Source organism: Gastrolobium bilobum, unplaced genomic scaffold (genome assembly GCF_033153095.1).
Source record: "Gastrolobium bilobum isolate Gb01-03AN ecotype WA unplaced genomic scaffold, APGP_CSIRO_Gbil_v1 utg7653, whole genome shotgun sequence".
Classification (NCBI taxonomy): domain Eukaryota; kingdom Viridiplantae; phylum Streptophyta; class Magnoliopsida; order Fabales; family Fabaceae; genus Gastrolobium; species Gastrolobium bilobum.
Genome location: NW_026897564.1, coordinates 333,078 through 352,976, shown reverse-complemented (window position 1 = coordinate 352,976; position 19,899 = coordinate 333,078). Strand labels below are relative to the sequence as shown.

The following is a 19,899-nucleotide window of genomic DNA, read 5'->3' as shown; positions in this document are numbered from 1 at the left end:
GTGACAGTCCCCAGTAGATCTGCACTCATTGAAGATTCTTTTGAATGTTTCATTTTTTTATTTTCCAAGTTAACATATATTTTCCCCTTAATTCAAATATAACGATGCAATGTTAAGTTAAATTTATTTCAATTTGGAGCATTGAAGAGTTTTCTATTATTTTACCCAAATGAATGGTTTGGGTAGTTTTCACTGTTCACACTCTTTTAGATAGGTGTGTTCATTAAGCAATAATGGGACCAATGGAAGCAACTCAGCACCCTCACTATGACCAATCATTTCGCTTATACGACAGATAATATGCAATTAATAAAGCAAAGAATGAGTTGGTGGATGCTGTCGTTTGGTGCCCCAATTAATCATCTCGTTATTCCAAAGCAAAGAAGCCAAACAAAATTCTTACCAAAAAGAAAAATGCTGAAGAAAATATGGTTGCCTATAAATACTACAGCTCAATAATTGATGGAATAATTTGTGGAGCAAAGTCTTCTGACTTCACAACCCAGTCAATATAACTTAATCTCAATGATTTTAGCTATCAGTGTATAGAAAATTTCAGCCAAAACAACCAATTCCTTTCAATATCATCATCTAAATATTGATACTGCAGCATATAGTTAGATTCCTAGACAATGTTCAAGAAAGTAGAAGTCCTTTTAGTTTTTTTGCTTTTCATCATTGCTGCTTTGGCTTCTGACCCAGATCCAGTTATGGACTTCTGCATAGCCAAATCAGTAGACAACAGCTTCACTTGCAAGAACTCATCTACAGCAACAGTGGAAGATTTCACCTTCTCTGGTATAAAGTTTGCAGGGAACTTCAAGGAAACTGGCTTTTCTTCTATTCCAGTGAATTCAAATGTCTTTCCAGGTTTGAACACTCTTGGGATGTCATTTGTAAGAGCAGATTTTGATGTTGGTTCGCCAAAGTGTTAGAGAAAGGAGAGGTCATGGTGTTCCCAAGAGGCCAAGTGCACTTTCAGATGAATGTTGGAGATGGGCCTGCTACTATTTTGGGCAGTTTTGACAGCCAAAATCCTGGCTTGCAGAAAATTCCAAATGCAATTTTTGGTTCTGATATAAAGGAGGAGCTTTTGGAGAAGGCTTTTGGACTGACTTCTAAGGAGCTTTCCAACTTGAAGAAGAAGTTTTCTCCCAACTAAAAATGCATTTTCTGTTTATGAAGACAGTGTTTCAAATAAAAACATTGAAGCCTGAAAAGCACAGTAGAAATTTTTATATGATACTTATTGCAGTACATTGCTGATGATTAGTTGAAAATACCCCACCAGTGGAAAGTTATTGGATGGACTTGTAGTTAATTATTTTAATAATTCAGCCCTTCTTACATGTGGTTTGATTTTAGAGCTACCGTAATTAAGAAAAAAAGTGCTTCTATTTTCAACCTTTACTTTTCTTCAGTTAAGGAAAGAGCTAAAGATCTGATAATGATATTGGGGAGTTAAGAAAGATTTGAGTTTGAACTGATTAGAAGTTTATTTCCAAGTTCTTGCTTGCGTGCTGTTCATATTTTTAAGTCAACACAATCATTAATATTTGGTTCAATTATACGCGTTTGGTGGCATAAAAGCTCGAAATCAAAGGAGTGGTTGGGAGAATTTTGGTATGTGGTTTTACTTTCCCATTCTACTATGCTTTGCTTCTGCCAGGGTGCATTCATCCGGCAGCATCATTATAAAGAGGTTGTTAGGTTTATGCACTCATTTGACTAGCATTTTGCTTTTCATGCGCTTCTAAGTCGTCATGTTTCTATTGGAGAACCAAAGAAGCCAAGCTTATAGTTGTCAAACACCTTCAAAGGGGAAGAGCCCACAAGAGGACATTGTGTCTTTCTTTTCTGGTGTAATATACTCTTTGTGGCATAAGAAAATTAAAAAAAAATCCCCCTTTGTTTGCATTTTATAAATAAATATCCAATCTCCCCTTTTTTTTCTCCTTTCAATGGAGCTAAAGTGCTTAGCAGGTACTAGGCAGCAGCCATGGAAAGCTCATTTAGAATCTGAACCTGTAAACCAATTTGTAAAGAATCAATTCAACACAAAAACTTAAGTTATTGGGGGAGGGCCTTTTTAATAGTTTATATTATTTTTTAACACACTTCCTCTCACAAGATCTCTTTTGGGCTATAAGCATCCCAATTTTTTGTTTACCTCGTGCTTTACTTAATTTCATTAGAAAGTGGGGGCGATGAAAATTGAACTTGTGACCTCGCGGTCACTAAAGCTCTGATACCATGTAAAGAACCAATTCAACCCAAAAGCTTAATTATTAACTAAATGAGGGACGGCGAGGATCGAACCCGTAACACCGAGGCATACCATGTAAAAAACCAATTCAACCCAAAAGCTTAAAAGCTTTTGGGTTGAATTGGTTCTTTACACAACCTTAGAAGCATAGAAGGTGTCAAGGTGGCTTGATCATCAATGCTACTTGTTCGTATGGTTATTTGGCTACTAAGATAGAAGGTGGCTGCTTGTGGAAATCAGAGTTACAAATCCAATCGTAGTGTTGTCAATCAGATAACATTATTAATAAAAAGACACTCAAACAAGCATGCTCTTGCAGGGTTAACCATAAAAGGCTCTAGATGATACAAATAAACTTGGTCTACACTGCTAACATTTTCCATAGACATTCCATTATAGTTATAGTTAAAGCAAAGCACTCAGCATCTCATTCCAAATGTCAGGCACCCCAGGGAGGCACCAATGGCTGCAATCAGAGGAAAGGCCTGTACCTGGTTTCTGCCTCTCTTCTTCACTTATTGCCCTTCTATACACTGAAGGATGTCCATCTCTTCGGAAAGCAGTCATTGTTGTAATGTCTTGCAGATATACTGGAAATCTCATTCTCTTCAGCACTCCTTGTAGCACTACCAGTGGTTCAGGAACATGTAGGTGGCTGAAAAATTGTAAAGGCTGTCTCTGATTGTAGCATTTCCAACCATTTTGCCTACATATAAAAAAAAAGAAACCAGAGGAGCTGAGTATCACAAAAACGTGATAATTTTCAGTCTGTCTTAATTAGTCAATAAAAATAGATAGTACCTGTTATGCCTGGGTGACATGCTTCGAAAAATGACTCGGGTTCTTCGAGGGTCCAAATTTAGATCCACCCACCTTGCCCATGTACTGAGTCCTTTCTGATAGGCAACCATAGGATTCATGTTTGTGATGATACTATTTCCCTCCATGTAATAATCCCACCTGGCATTAATCAAGAATGAATCCATTAGGATGTGAAACTAGCAAACTTAAGGGCTTAAAAGAAAAGAGTATAGAAATGTCATTATTTACTGAGAATTGAATTGAAGGAGGACAAAAAAACGATACTACATTCAAGTGGAAAACTAGAGAACGAGAAAGCTTTCTTACGAGCTAGTTTGACCAGAGTGAGTCCACCAATGGGCTGAATCAAATACAAGAATGTCAGCTCCTCTCCAATACCTTGCATTCTCTTCAATCAAATCCAAATGTAGAATTCTCTTATTTTCAGGCCCATTCTTCAGTTCCACCAACAGTGGTGCCCAGAAGAACTCAATTGATGTCTCAAAATCCTGTAAGTGAACAATGTGAGGTCAATCATTTTTAGAAGGAAAAGGAGAATAAGATTGATTAATGTCCTACCATAGCATGGAAAGCCATTGAAGGACCATTGTAGGTCACCCTTTTCCTATCAGTTGGAATAACTCCTTGAACTAAGCAAACAAGAGATTCCCATTGGTTTCTTATTATAGAATCACCAACCAGCATTATTCTCTTGTTTCTCATTTTTCCAAGAAATCTCAGTGCATCAAACCTGTAGGTGTCATCAAGAAGCCAAATTTCTAAGCAGGTTTGCCAATGACCAAATGTGGAATTGATTTACAAACTAATAACTGCCTAAGCTTTCTAGTTGCAAGTAAATAAAGCTTAACTGTTTTCCAATTGATTTTTGAGCTTTAACAACTATATTTTTATACTAGCTAGCAAACAAGCAACATAATATTGATCATGCAATGCAAAGCATATAAGAAAACAACATGGTGGCAATGTGAAAAATTCTCCAACCTTGGGATGGAACAACCGTATGGCTTCCACTTCCATTTCTCATAATCAGAATCTGGCCTCCCATTCTTTTGACAAGTAACTGCAGTGCTGAGATAAGGACAGTTGGTATTATAGAGAGGGTAAGATTGATCAAAAATCCATTTTCCAACTGAAAAGTCACATTTCTTCCAAGAATCTCTCCGGGTTTGCACCATGTTAACATCTTCAGATTTCACAGCAAGCCAGCTTGGCTCATCCTCAGGGTTGATCAATGATAATGTGCAGTGGAAGAAGCTTAGCAAGATGCTGCAGAATAAGAAAAAGGACAACAACTGAAGCTTTGGTTTTGCCATGGAAGGTGAGAGCATTAGCATAGTGTGAAGGGTCCCAAAGGAGGGAAGGCTTTTGTAAAATAGAAGGGCCTTGTGTTGATGAAAAGTGTTTCATCAAGGCATGACTTCCGGTGGTGTGGGCCATGTAAATATGTTACTTTTAATTATTGCCATTGCTGTAGACTGTAGTAATTGATACCTGTGGCACCTTCTTTTTACCTATTTCTGCTGATTACCTTTTATTTCTCTAATGAGTAAATTGATCTTTATAATTTAGACTAAGATGTGTGTTTGACTGATTCGGGTAGCAGCACATCACATGTGCATTTGCTTTTGTCTGATAGATTAATACATTTAAGTAGTTAAGAGTGGAAAACGGTTGAAGTAGAAATCTTAAAACTTGGTAGTCTATATCAAATGGGTAAAGCGTGTGTAATTTTAAAGGATGTAAAGTTGTGTCATTTTAAGAGAGAGAAAGAGATAAAGGAAGAGAGAGAGAGAGTTGACAAAAAAAATAAAAGTGTGGGTCTCACTTCTTTGTGAGAGTGAAAAGATATAAGTTGTGTCATTTAAAAGGATAAACATTTTTCACATATCAAATATAAGATAAATTACACTCATCGTTTTAGAAAGCTCTAATTCCGGAATCCGTCTCAGATCAGACTAGTCTTGAACCGATTGGAATATTTTTAAAAAATTATACTCATCATTTTAGAAAGGTTTTAGAGAACGACAGCCAAGGATTTTGCTAGCCTAAGCTCGAGCTAAGAAACGCTGAGCATTAGTTGTATAATTATGAAATAATGCCTTAATCTTTATTTATTTTTAAAATACAGATTTTTATCGTTAAAAATAGTTATGGGCCATTTCCACGTCTTGCTTGCTAACAGAGATAGCCAAGATATTAACAGATAATCTTTTGACCATGGATTTAACCACAGTTTGTAATATAATATTTAAAAGTTAAAACACCAAAATAAATGGATTCCAGCCCTGTAGTTAGCCCAATATAACTTGTTGGGGGCCTTGTGGCTTCATCTTCTTTATAATGTAACGCTTCCCGCTGAAAAAAAAAAAACTCTTTTCCTTCTTCCCCTTCTCAACCCAATTCGACGGTTTTACGGAATTATATTACTCCAAGCCTTCCAGAGAGAAAGGCAAAGCACTTGGGTTCTGCTTCTACCGCCTACGGACTAGGTTGTTGATCATTTCCAAGTGAGAATATCAACCCAATTTTAATAAGATGCTTTGTTTCTATATGGTATATTGCCTCGCTCTTATGCTAGTTTTTCAATTCTTATATAATTTATTGGGATTTTATCATTCTCTTATATCTAATGAAGGTTTCCCACCCAAGTCTTGCTTTTAACATTCAAAATGCTCCCTATCATTCCTTAATTTGACTATTAATATTACGAAGTTGAAAATGCACAGTTGTTGGCAAGTCTTGATTTATGAATTCATTATTACACATATATCTAAAATTCTATAATTTTTGTTTCCAAAAAAAAAAAAAAATTCTATAATTTTGTTCTGCCTGTGTCTAGTCTTCTTAAATTTAATTTTTTTTTTTTAAATATTTTGCAAAGGAATTTCCTTCTCAAGTTTTCATGTAGATGAGTTGCTTTACTCTTCCCTCACACACCAGCACCTTGAGCAATGAACAGGGGGCCAGATTAAGTGTCTGTGTGGCCGTGGAGTATGAGCGTATTGACAAATCGAATAACTCTTTTCCATTACCAAATCGTATGCCTCCCGAAATTAATGGCACCAGCGGTGGAGCAGCTAACCCAGCAGAAATGTGAAGGAAGATGCATACTTACAGTAGTAACACACTATACCAGTAAGGATAGATAGCTCACTGCAGAAACTAACAACTAGCGTAGGATCTAATCTACTGAAACTGAAGCTGTCTGTTCCTCGGGAATTTTTGGGTATTGATTCCGTTGGTCAAATGAATCAGGCTTCAACTAGGCAATAGACAACGTTCACGTGTAGCTGTTGATGCAAGTGTTGCACTGCTGCTTGGGAGAGGAATATAGATAACAGAGACAGTCTGTGGATAAGTTTTCTGTTATTCCTAACTATGTATTATTTGGCAACAGTTCTCATATGCTGGGAGTGATCAAAGGACTTTTCACACGTTTAATGTCTCAACCAAGTAATGCTTTGGCTGTTTGTTCACCATGGGCTGCATATCAAACCGATGCGGTGCTTTGGCTGCTGAGTTACGTGTGTGTAGGTTTGCACAAAATGTGACATTTGAGAGTCATTCCATAAGGTACGTAAGCATCTTTGTTAGCCAAGGTACGACAGAAGAAAATAGAACTTTTAAGCAAAATAAAACAAAAGTACGGAAATTGTTCATATAAAAAGCTGACAAATTTAACTTGCAAGCTCAAGTGAATTGAAGTTCCTTTGCTCAATACAGAAAAGGAACGAAACTTATTTTTCTCCAAGAAAATAGCCTAACTAGATTTGAAAACAAGAATTACAGATACATAAAAGCACAAACTGCGAACTAGGAAAAAACAAATAATCCTGCCATGGGTACCACAGGCTGCCCTGAAAGGGTCATCTGGTCAAAATACTTCAGGCTAATAAAGCCTGTTAATTAACCTGATGAAGAATACATCAACTATGAGAATACTTCCCATAAACTTACTTGGGGAGCCCATTTTCACCGTTGAGAAGAGCTTGACTTTCATCAGAAAGCAAAACAGGTCCCCTTCCAGGTCTGGTACATATGAAGTAACTGACATCCCCCTTGTATTTTTGTGATGGAATATTATCCTTAATTTCTGGAGGAGGTGGTAAAGCCTCTACATCCTGTACTCCCTTGATCCCAGCATCTTCGGCAATTGACTTGTCGCCAATAATGTAACTGGAAGGGGGAGAGTCTTACAGGTAACTAAGAAATTCAAGAGATTGACAAAAATCTTAAATTAGTATGCATGCAACTTGCAGAACTTAAGAAAGCACCTGCTGAGGTCATCTGAATTTGGAGGGAAGTAGTAAAGCAGCCTCTGAATCAAAAGGGCAGCAGCTTTCCTATTACGTGCAATTAGAACAGCATTTGGCCCCGCATCAAATGTGTAAGCTACCTGCAAGCCAAAACTAGTCATTAATATTTAAATACAAGCCTATGGAGCTGTACACGTTTGTTTGTTTACATGCGCCTGTGTAATATACACAAACTAAACAAGCTATGTATGCACGTATATTATTTGTATGGGGATTACACATAAATTTGATGTTGTGCAGGGGTATAATGTCACAGGAAACTCAATTATGGAATAAAAGTGAAGTGGAAATACTTGATAAAATGAGAAGAACTAAGAGAATAGGTGAAATCAATCCCCGAAGAAATCTTGATGCCTGTACTTCACATCAAGTGGCTCACTTGTTTGGATAGACATTACTGGCATGGCATTCAACAAGAAGCAAGCAACATGCCATAGAACTGGAGATAGGAAGTACCCTTTTCATTTGCTTCCTTATAAGAAACTATAGGTGGAAAGTTAATAATCATGCAGGTCATAGAATCCATTCAGAAGTTACCCTGAGATTTGAAACGGACTTGTGAAGAACACCTGATTGTTTTGATGCATGGCTAGAAATTTGGGCAAAACTTCAAAAGATGGACAACTATGAATGAGAAGAAGGTAAAGTAATTCCAAACCCCAGACAGCAAAAAACATGGTTTGATCAAGATGTCAATAAGGTTCCTTCTCGACAAACCCGTTAGAAATAATATAAATGATATCTAGCAAATTTTTACTCCATACAACTCTTTTTCTTGATAAGATGATATGTGTCTTATCTGCAGTTCTAGTTTAGAAGTAGTAGCCCACTCATTTTTCATTGTCAGACAGCTACTTTCTGCTGGAATAATTTTTTGAAGAACCCATTGAATGTGTCCCTTCACTTTCGAGCTGTTTTTCTATAATGACCCTAAACGGTAAATCTTAATTAGAGGTTTAATTTAAGGATTTAAATACCATAATTAGATTCAGTGAGTGAATTCGAGTATTTTGACTGTAATCATGACTATGTTATGAACAGTGCGTTCTGCCGGAGAATTCGCAGTCTTGTGAACTAACCGGTAGAGCTTAAATGAGTAAAAGTGATTTTAGAAACATAATTTGACAATTCTGACGTCAAATATGAGTTCAGAACGAAAAATTGTATAGTCTGGCACTTTCCGTGACAATCTCGTGAATAGTGTTTCTACCGAGTATTTTGTACTGCTGTCTAAGCAACCGGTAGAGACCAGAAGCAAATAATTGAGGAAATAAGTATAAGAAAGTCCAATATATGCCAAGCAAGTCAAAATAGGCCCAAAAATGATAAGTTACAAGTTTTAAGTTTCGTAAGTAAACGAAGTACAGTTAGTGATTCACAGTGCATTTCGTCAAAAACGGTGCAAAAACCATACTGTGAATTATAAATATTATTCCGTAAGAAATAAAAATTAATGTAAATTATGTTAGAAAAATAAAAATATGTCCGTAGCTTTAAGTTAAATTCGGGTCAATTTAAGTAAAAATACGCGTAGGAAAAACATCCGGTAAAGCCACATGGGCTAAAAGGTACCTTAAGTGACTTAAAGTCATCACTTTCCTCACATTTTCTCTCTCCCTCTTCCCTCCCAACCCGCGGCAGCCTTGGAGAATAGAGCTTAGGGTTTGTTTTGATTTTCCTTGATTTCTCCATGATTAACCAACCAAATCCTTGACCCAATATACCAATCTCATAGGAAATCATCTAAGGAAGCTATTCCACCCCTCCATTTGGGCTGATTTTGTGTGTGGAGGGAGATATTCATCACCCCTCTTTCGTTGCACTATTCATCAAGAAGGAAAAATTGAGCTTTTGATGGAGATTCTTTGAGTGAATGTCTTCTAGGTTTGGAATAGGTGATTAGAGGTAACAAAACTCTAATCCTATGACTTTATTTTTGTGATTTATGTTTTAAATTTATGAGCATGTGTGGTTGGGAAATAAAGTAGTATAAAACTTGAAATTTATGAAGGTTTGTTTTGTATAGGAAGTCTTAGAGTAGAAGAGAAACATTAACATGTGTTAAATGAAGAGAAAATTCCCTTGGTTTGTACTACCCTAGGTTCGGCCATGATGGGTTGAATAGGGAACATTGGGCAAAATTTTATATGATGTATTAAGAGAGCCTAAGGTGCTTGGGGGAGTATGAATTTGGTAAAATTAGTGAGAAGGCCAAAGGGGAAAAAATCCTGTGTGTTTTGGGCCCTACATTTCGGCCATGAGGTGTTGAGAGGGACTTGATGTTCCAAAATTTTATGGGCACCTCTTGGGTACATATACGTATGTTTAAGTTGATAAGTAAGCGAAGAAAAAGAATAATTAAAAAGAAAAGAACTCTTGCCTATTCCTTGTAGTGTTCGACCTAGAGGGGGTATAGAAGTATACATTTTATTTTAATAAAATGTGTTGTAATTCAATGTGTAAAATTGATGAGTTAAGAAGTAAAATGGCTTGAAAAATAGTTGAAAAATACCTTGATTCCTTAAGGGTATGTCCACGGCCTTTTAAAGAAAGTGGCATGAATTATGTTGAAAATTCTCAAGTGAACACTTGATTAAATTAAAGAACGCTAACGAGTATAAGGTGGTCTAGACTTGTGTATTGGCATAGCATTGGAAAAAATATAAAGAAATGAAGATAAGCGATAAAATGTATGCCTTATGGAAAATCTAGGCATGATAGCATTTTATTGATTTGTATTTCGGATTCTTTCTCTAGGTGCGCCTAGGGACTGAAAAGGATCGAAATCTCTTGAAGATATAAAAGTAACTTGTGCCACAAGTAAGCAGATTGATAAAGCTTCAAGAGGTAAGCTCTATGTTTAAGGAGTCTTTTCCTGCTTGAGTGCTCCACCATGGTTAGTGAACTGTGGTTGGATTATATGACTGTTTTTGATGCTTTGTATAGATGCATTCATATAGAGTTATCTAATGATATGATATGCTTTGTTCTGATATGACTTCTGTAATATGACTTCTGTAACAATCTCTGGCCATTGATTGTATAGTACCCTGATGTCCGCTTTGGGGTCCTCCCTCGGGACTGATGGTGTACGCCTCTGATATGTCTGGTTCCGCTTTGGGGTCCTCCCTTGGAAACACGTGCGTTGATTTCCGCTTGGGGTCCTCCCTTAGGAATGACGGTGCACGCCTCTGATATGATATGAATATATGCTCTGTTCTGTTATGATATCTGTTATATGTGTCTTGTATACTCTGTATCTGACTTCATGCAAGAGTGAGCCAGGGGTATGGAGAATTCTCTATAAACCTGGAACTTCTTGAGATTTGTAATCTCACCCCTCTTTGGGGACATATTTTCAGGTGCCCAGATTCCCAGTGAGTCCGCACTAGGCAGGGACGCGACCCGTGGTTGAGGCGTTGGGGGACGGATCAGTTTTTGAGCAGCTGTAAGCTGCTACCCTTTTGGAGTGCATTTATATTATTTCGTATTTTCGTATTTGATGGATCATGATGTAGGACCCCTTTACTTTGTATATGGCATGTATATGTCTTGTACATGTTCTTCAGTTTGATGCAAGTACACTTTTGTATTCAGGCATGCTGATATGACCACGTAGTATTCAGCTATGTTTATGTGTTGGATTACATGCTGATCGATTAGTGGCACGGAGCCAAATTATGCATGCGCCCATGGATGGGTATCTGATTATATTGCAGGACTGGTACTTCTGGATATAAATATTGTTTAAACTGTCTATCAAAAACTCTTGGGAGTGGGATTGGAAAATCCCCAGTTGTCCGATTTACAGAGGTTACTCTGTCCGTTTTTCATTTACGCCTAATGAGAATTAAAAGAGAAAAAGAAAAAGTTAGCTCGCATTTTCGTAAGATAAGTCTTCCGCTGTTTTTCGTAAGATAAGTCTTCCGCTGTTTCTGTTTTTATCATATGTATGTTAACTGAACCGGCTCGAGACGGGGATGTTACATTTTCATACTTCATTTCAAAGGCTTTGGTAAAAAAAAGGAGGCCAAATTTCTGCACCCGCGTACACTTTATGCTCTTCTTTGGTGTTTTTGGCTGGAGCTAAAAGCCCACATCTTGAAAGCCAGTTTTAATACTTTAATATGTAATGGGATAGGATTGTCTTTATAGCTTTTATCTGGCACTCTGCTCATAGTTATTCAAGGAAGTTCTATTTCTCACAAGCAAAGAGAATGAATTGCACTTTTGTATCTCTTTGGTTCTTTGTATCCTTTTACTTTCTTTGTTTTTGAGGATGTCTTATACTCCTTTCTTTCTCTTATCCCTAATAAAGTTTTTTTTTTTTATAATAAAAAAAAAACATGATTTAGAAAACAACCTTGGTTATTACTTGTATGCTGTGGGGCTCTAAAAAAAATAAAAAAAAAATAACTGTTTTCAGGTCACCGTACAATTTATGAAACTTGTGGATGAATCCTTTCCAAAGTACATGATCTGATATGACCAAAGAAAGAAAGCAAAAAGATTGATGTCCACAACGTTTGAGCTTGAAATTAATTAGAATCTTAGTAAAGAAACAATTGGGAAAAATTCATATGAATTTTCTTTTAATATAGAAATTTCAGTGATTGGTAACAAAAAATTATCCAGAAATAGAAGCTCGGAATAAACCTCTCTACTTCTACATATAAAAATTTATAATATGACCAAGAAAGCAAATCAAACCTGGGGAGCTTCTTCCGAGAGATTCCACTTTTCAATGATGCTAATTATCCTGAAGTGAAATAACATCATCGATAATAAATTAGAAAAGAACTGTTCCACACTTGTTATATGATCAGACAACCAACTATCAATATTATCAAAACCTACCTATGGGATGTATCGTTCATGTAAAATATAGGGGGACTTGTATCCAGGCAGACTGCATGAAACTGGTTGCTATCTGCACAGGTCAGTTGTGAAAAAGATGCAAAATCACGATTTCTAATGGCTTCTTCCATTTGCAGTATCCGCTTTGGCACTACTTCCTATTACAGTCCAAATGAGAAAACAACAAGAATAAAAAATAATCCAACTTAAATAATAACTAGTTTTTGCATTCAAACTTTGAAATTGATAGAGAAACTCAAGATCAACATCAACAATAATAGGTTGCTTGAAAGTAGGGGTCTTTCTGTGGACAAAATGTATTGACTTAATAATTTTCTCCCTGATTTTAATAATTGAAAGCACATAATACCAGCATTGTAGGAAAAACCAAGACGGGGGGATCCCCTTTCTACAGTAGTATAGATTAGAAAGGTCTATATTCTAATACAAAGAAAAACCATCTAACATGGTTGACGCAAAACTTGTACAAAGGAAGGGGATGAGGTACCTTTGCTCTATGTTGTAAAAGCAAACTTGTTTCAACACTCTCACGCATTCCTGTGGTGCTACTAGTTTCCTTCTGCCGCGAACTAACCTAGAAATAAATAATAACATGGGAATATTGAGAAAAATATGGAATATGAGATGATACAATAGGGTGGATACATAGTTCTAAGATTAATAGAAACATCTCATTGATAAGATGAATAACATGGCTTAGACAAGTTAAAAAAAAAAAAAAAAACCTAAGATGTGGAAATTCTTGCACAGCTGTTATTTAGCCATCAGCACATTCTACAACTTAAAAAAGCTTAAACCCACTATTATTTGAGGAACAAGTAGCAAGGTGGCAAGAGCTGTAGTGGTGTCATGCCATGTATAACAGAAATGGAGGAGCAGCAGCCATGAGAGAGTTGAAAAGATGGCAAAGGTGATAGTATAGTGATAAGCCATCTCTTGAAAATTCAGCACAATAGGAAGAACTTTTACCTCAATATCACTAAATTTAGTATATTTATGATCAGTAAATGTACGGAGACTACTTGAATTTTACAAAGAAAGATTAGAAGCAATTTATATGATATCAAATACAATCAAATAATAGTGAAGCATTTAAACTATTATGCAGTGTTAATGATGAATAATTTTATCAGACAGACCCTAATAACATCAGGAAAAACCAGGCATAAAATAAAACGCAAACACTTAAATTACTTTGTTATACCAATGTTTCAGAAACTTAACCATACATGTATGGACAAACAATATCTATGAAGTTCTTTGAGGGGAATAAAAACAAGTAAAGGATTTCAAGCATATGGAAAGGTACAATCTTAAGAAAGCACAGATTCCAATTGATATTATCAGGTGTGTGAATTGAGAAACCAAAACAGCAGTATTTCTATAACAGAGAATAACAATAAGTGTAAAACAAACAGCACTCTTAGTGAGAGAGTCAAATTCAAAGTTCATTCATATAGAACAAGTATTATTTTAGACTATTGTGAATACTAAGACAGAATAAACTGTCTGCAACAAAGCTTGAAAGAAAGAAATTGGAAACAGGAAACCACAAGCTATGGGCTTCACATTGAGAAATAACCACAACAGATCATGTTTACTGAAATATATTAAATGGCCAAACTTCCATTCAAGACTAAAAGTAGGCACATACCACTGCAATAACAATAACAAGATCATCCCAATGCTTTTCATCAGCAAGTTGAACTGCAAGACTATCACTTCCTTTCTCCTCCTACAAATATCAAAGGAATAGAAATTACCAATGGATTCCCAGATAACATAATGCCAAATAAAATATAAAATAGAAATAAAACAAACTTACTTTTCCCATTATCCACTTCACAAATCCCCCATACAAGCTGCGACAAGCACTACCCGATCCTTGCCTGTGTATAATGACAATTTCTATAATTACTACAACATATTATTAAAATAAGAGTAAATACCCTTTTTAGTCCCTGGCAATATCCACGAAGGCCTTTTCAGTCCCTGACAATTAAAAAGGACCAAATTGGTCCCTGAAATTACAAAAAAAAGGGCCACGTTAGTCCTTCTGTGAACTCCACCGTCACGGCCAAACTAACGGTGCCCATGTGGCACGTTAGTGTGATGACGGGGCTTGCACGAGGACCATTTTGGCCCCTGACAAAATGCACGGGGCCCATTTTGGTCCCTGACCACAGAAAAATAGGACAAGACTTCATTGAAATGTCTACATCTTGTGCTATGAATGCAAGAAAAGATTATCTTTTGGAATGGACCTGATATTGATCAATAACAGTGAATAGCTGGACATATTAAATCTAGAAGGCCCGATTCAAATTCTGTAGAACACTACCTCTTATTCTCTTAATGGTATCAAAAAGTTTAATTATATATTTCAAACTTATGTCCACAATTTGTGAAATCTCATGCTCCAAAAGGTTTTTCATTGTTTCTAGGATTTTTCCTTTTCACAAGTCTTACTTCCAGCTCATTGTATCATGTGGCAGCTTGAACTATCTTTCTCCTCCTCAAGTTGCATACTATATCTATTTTCTTCCTTTAGTTGTTTGCTTCTGTTTAGATTGTCTTTTACCATGTTTAGCATGTTATATTTCAGTTTATAACTTTTGCAGCTAGCAGAAGTTCATCAACAAAGGTCATATCAATTATCGTATATAGGATGGCCATAACACCTTTTGGTAGTACATCTGCTGCACAATGGGGAATTCGTCCTCAACTATTACTAAGATCCAGCATGACAGGCAAGGTTGCATCATCTAGCCCCGAGTAAGTTCGATAACTAGATATTTGTTTTGTAGAATGGAAGTCGTGAAGGGGAGTACTGTTAATATCAGTTTCTAAGGCACAAATTTATTTAACAATAAATTCGAGGTTTGAAGCTCCTATAATCCTATTCATGATTCTTGGTGGTGCACTTGTATCACACCATGAGAAAGAGATAAATTACTTTAAATGTTGTTTTCTCTATCATCATCGGGAAGAAAAGGGATATAATCATAAAAATTGGGTGTAATTTGTAATTTTATTACTTTGATTGTCATTGATAGTAGTTTTATTGCGTGGATATGGTATATATTTCGCAGAAACTAGTGAATGTTTCCTATCTTGTCTGTCATAAAAAATTAATCTACTTCAACATTCCATTCAGTATATAAACTCAATTTTCAGCTTAGATCATTGTGCTGGAGAGTGTAATTTCTTAAAGTCGCCTTTGTTGCAGTGTTACAAGCAGGGTAAGCTTTATGGTTGCCCCAAGTTCAAGCTTTTTGTCTCGGGATTCCTTCCATACACTATTTCTTGGGGTTTCAAGAAATGCTAGTAAATCTGAAATTAAGAGTGGTATTTCTATTTGTTCCTGTCCTTATCTGACTACATGATCATATCTCCATTATTATAAATTGATATGTTCAAATGCAGTGTGTTGTTCAAATGCCATCTCTATGTAAAGCAAAATCAATTATCACATCAGGCTTCAGTTCGTTAACTATTTATTGATTACCCACCATTTTATAACTCTTTCTGTTTCCTTTGACCTTGAGAACATAAAATACTTTTACTCAAAAAGGTGCACCTAAAATATATGTGAATCTGATGGGCCTGAAAGAGAGGGAGTTAGTTAGTTTGTTAGGGGATTCTTCCAGAATATTCTTACAGGAGGGGATAAAAGGAGAGGGAATTTGTGGAGTGAGGAAAGCATGAATTAAGCATTTTGGTGAGTGGGGAATTGGGTAGTTAGTTTGGTGAGGAAAACATGAATTAAGCATTTTGGGAGTTAGTTAGTTTGAACTTTAAAGAAGCAGTTTTTGGTGTAGAAAAAGAGATAGAGATAAGGCGATTAGAGAGCTGTGGAACTTGCAATGGTTCAGGTATTCACTGTTATTGATCAATATCAGGTCCATTCCAAAAGATAATCTTTTCTTGCATTCATAGCACAAGATGTAGACATTTCAATGAAGTCTTGTCCTATTTTTCTGTGGTCAGGGACCAAAATGGGCCCCGTGCATTTTGTCAGGGACCAAAATGGTCCTCGTGCAAGCCCCGTCATCACACTAACGTGCCACATGGGCACCGTTAGTTTGGCCGTGACGGTAGAGTTCACAGAAGGACTAACGTGGCCCTTTTTTTGTAATTTCAGGGACCAATTTGGTCCTTTTTAATTGTCAGGGACTGAAAAGGCCTTCGTGGATATTGCCAGGGACTAAAAAGGGTATTTACTCTTAAAATAAAAAGTATCCAAACCAAGCCACAACACCTTGCAAATTAATAATCATTAAGGAAAGAAAGACCTTGCGATAGCAGATAGCTGGCTTTCATCTTCTTTGACATTCATTAGCTTCCCAAGGGCATAAACTGCAAAATAGAAAACAAAAAAGTCATTATGATTTATGACATATAGTAACTAATATTAAGCCTAATTTAAAATTAAAAGGCACCAAGAACCTTGCTATTTCAAATAAGAAAGCATGGAAAATTAGATTGAAATTGCATTAGACAGAACATCTAAAATTATGAACATCTGCACATCACCATAAAGAATATAATGTTAGATGTAATATTCCAAAAGAATTTGAATAAAGAATAAGACATACAACATCAACATCAAATAAGCCTGTTTGTCCAAGAAAAGTTCTCCATGGTGGAATATTGAATCAGTAATTAATTAATTTATTGCAGCTTTGTCTTTCATAGGCTCCTGATAAATAATTCAGAACTCAAATTCCTCAATTATAGCTGGCATATACTGCAATTCAAGCCAATTATTAACCGAGTTCAGTATCCATTGGAACTCTATCAATACCATCTATATTGTTTTCCTGATCAAAGTATATTAATAGGGAAAGTGGAACTCAGTTCCCTGATTTTTGATAATTAGTTTACAGTGCCGAATGTTGTTCTCTTTACTCTCTTTTTTCATCATTTTTTTTCTTAGTCTTGCTGATACACAATAATGTGTCCTCTTCATACAACCCTTCACATCCCTGAACCTATCTATTCCTTGTCTAATGCAATTTTCCCCCTACCCTGATATAGAAATAAGCAAACTAGAGGGTCTCCATGATTTAAACCTGGATTTTGGAAACCAGATTGGACCAATCAGTTAAGCCATCACCTGATTCAAGGTCCTGTTTGGTTTAGATCTTAAACCTGCTAAAGCAGCCAAGCAATCACAACCAGATCCGATGGATTGACCCATGCAACCTGTATTAAGCTCTAAGGATGAAAACTGATCATTTATATAACATTGAAGGTGTAAGAGGTTTTGTTAGAACTTGGGAACTAATGGAAGACTGTACAAGTCCTGGCCAGTGACCACTAATGCAACCCACTCTGTTGTCACAAGTAATGAATGAAGAAAATTCAAGTAAAAGATCAAGATTAACATGAGTATTACCAAGACAGGCAAAACCCGCGGCGGATGATGCCAGTCCAGCTGCAGTAGGGAAGTTGTTGTATGAAGCTATGTGTACGTGCAATTTGTCCCAATCCTCCTTTGTGATCTTAATACCCTTTTTCTTATCCTCAACATCACAAGCACGAGCGCGGATCTCCCTTAAACAGCTCTGGAACCTGCCCCCAGAAAGAGAAATCTCCTACACTAACCAGCAAAACCAAATTCCACGAATCAAAAATCGAAAGCAAAAGAATGACAATTCTCTATGCCATCATCTTGGCGCATCTAAGAAGTCTCCTCTGTTACCTATTCATATTTTCGAAACATGGATAGTTTGTACTTTTTTTCATCTTTCTTTTTAACAACTAGATAGTGCGTAGAAATAAATATAGAAATAAGCAGTTGCCATTGTTCTGGAATTTATAGGTGTGTGAAACTAACAAGCAAGTAGTGGGCATGTCCTCTACACAGACAAGAGATAGAAATTAGACTATCTAATTGTACCATGACTGTAAGCGTCTGCATTACTTCTCCATCGGTATGAAGACATATTTTGTCTTCCATTTCTAAGGGGGAAAAAAAATTCCAATAGATGCACATCACGAAAGTGTTAATTCCTTATATCCCATTAGATAAATAAAATTAAAAAATTAAAAAGAAGAAGAAGAAGAAGAAACACCATATTCATAAAATTGAACCATATATTAATCAAATTTAAACAGGAAAAAAGACGATGACGATATAAATCACTCAGAAAAGTAAAATTTACCTTGCCATTGAGCCACATGCGATCTTGCTGGAAGCTGGGGCTCACAGCAACGGTGGTGGTGGTGCAGAGGTGATTCGGATCAAGAGTAACACTGATACTATCATTAACGGGTAAGATTAGGGTTTCATCCCTCTTTCCCCAATACTTGATGACAGCAATGTTGGTAGGAGTCTGAGCTGTCACCATCAGCACCCAATTCTGTGACTCATCCGCCATATCCAGCAGTCCCACAACCAACCAATCGAATTCAAATAACACAGATTAATCACTGCGACGCTGTTAGCAGAAACCTGAATCAGGGAAATCAACGTTTTCCCGGAAATTTCAAATGCCGCAGAAAACAGCGGGAAATGAAAGGAAGAAAAGGAAAAAAGAAAGAGAATAAATGGATCTGAAGGTGGTTATAGGAATGGAATTAGAAGGGAAGAGTGGTTGTTCATCGAAGTTATAGGCAGAAAGCGCCTCTTATATATAGCATGGATTTGGAAGAGAGACAAATCTCTCTGAGTCTTAGGACACTTTTTATTCGCTTCCAAAATTCAAAGGGTTCCCCGTTATACTCTCTGCCATTCATTCACTTCAATTTAGATTTCCTTTTCATGTTAAAAGATACATAAATTAATTTAATGATTTTTGTGTAAATAATGATAGGTTTTATCATAATTATTATATCTATTTTTTTATGACATGAAATTATTCAAATGTAATTACATTAATTTTATTTTTAGAGTATTGATTTAAATAAAAATAAAAATAAAAGGGGACTCATGGTCTTTTCCTTTTATCATCTTCTTTTACTTACACATTTTTTTTACTTTTTTTTTAAATTTTTTTTTTTGGAAGATTCAAATACTTTATCTAAGAAATCTACACTAATATAGAAATACGGATCTTTGTAGAGCATCATTTCTCTTTGCATAATTATTTCATGTATAACATAAATTAGAGTTATGTTATTCTTATTCCATTTTATGTGGATCATTTCTTCGCCTGCATATAATTTATCACTTCTTCCCTAAATCTTCACGCCCAACGGTGTATAAAAATAGTTTTTATTTTCATAAAATTAAGAATGGATTAAATCTATTTTTGAGTTTGCATTTATATTTAGTTGCATGTGTATTCTTTTTATTTAAGAATTCATGTTTACAATCTCTCTCGTTTTAAGATTTGAAGTATGTTATAATTCTTAAGAAGAACTTACGTAAAAATTATCATAAAAAAATATTGTAAACAAAAGTTTTTTCATAAATGTAATTTTTTTATTTTTTGGTAAACAGAAGGGGCAAAAGCCCCACAATAACACTAGAAAACGAAAATTAAACAGGAACAGAAAAGGAAATTACAAAACAGAAGACAAAAGAAACAAAAAAAAAATCATAGAGATATATACAAAAAAAAAAAAAGGAAATTGTATAAGAAAATATTTGCTACACTTATTTTATTT

General features: G+C 35.8%; 2 protein-coding genes and 1 pseudogene across 2 annotated transcripts; 1 reads left to right on the top strand and 2 right to left on the bottom strand.

The window, feature by feature from the left end:
• The first annotated feature begins 478 nt into the window (after nucleotides 1-478).
• On the top strand, nucleotides 479-1,349 carry LOC133308142 (germin-like protein subfamily 3 member 2; annotated as a pseudogene).
• Nucleotides 1,350-2,671: 1,322 nt separating this feature from the next.
• On the bottom strand, nucleotides 2,672-4,416 carry LOC133308123 (protein trichome birefringence-like 36). Its single transcript, XM_061508722.1, has 5 exons — nucleotides 4,070-4,416; nucleotides 3,647-3,818; nucleotides 3,395-3,576; nucleotides 3,068-3,226; nucleotides 2,672-2,972 (listed from the first exon to the last, which is right to left on the bottom strand). The coding sequence occupies exons 1-5, from the start codon at nucleotides 4,414-4,416 to the stop codon at nucleotides 2,672-2,674; spliced, it is 1,161 nt and encodes a 386-aa protein (XP_061364706.1).
• A 2,317-nt stretch (nucleotides 4,417-6,733) lies between these two features.
• Nucleotides 6,734-18,961, bottom strand: LOC133308124 (diphosphomevalonate decarboxylase 2). Its single transcript, XM_061508723.1, has 10 exons — nucleotides 18,453-18,961; nucleotides 17,684-17,882; nucleotides 16,578-16,641; nucleotides 14,108-14,171; nucleotides 13,937-14,017; nucleotides 12,770-12,856; nucleotides 12,262-12,419; nucleotides 12,115-12,163; nucleotides 7,363-7,484; nucleotides 6,734-7,264 (listed from the first exon to the last, which is right to left on the bottom strand). Exons 1-10 carry the CDS (start codon nucleotides 18,666-18,668, stop codon nucleotides 7,042-7,044), a joined length of 1,263 nt encoding a protein of 420 aa, XP_061364707.1. The 5' UTR covers nucleotides 18,669-18,961; the 3' UTR covers nucleotides 6,734-7,041.
• Nucleotides 18,962-19,899: the final 938 nt, after the last annotated feature.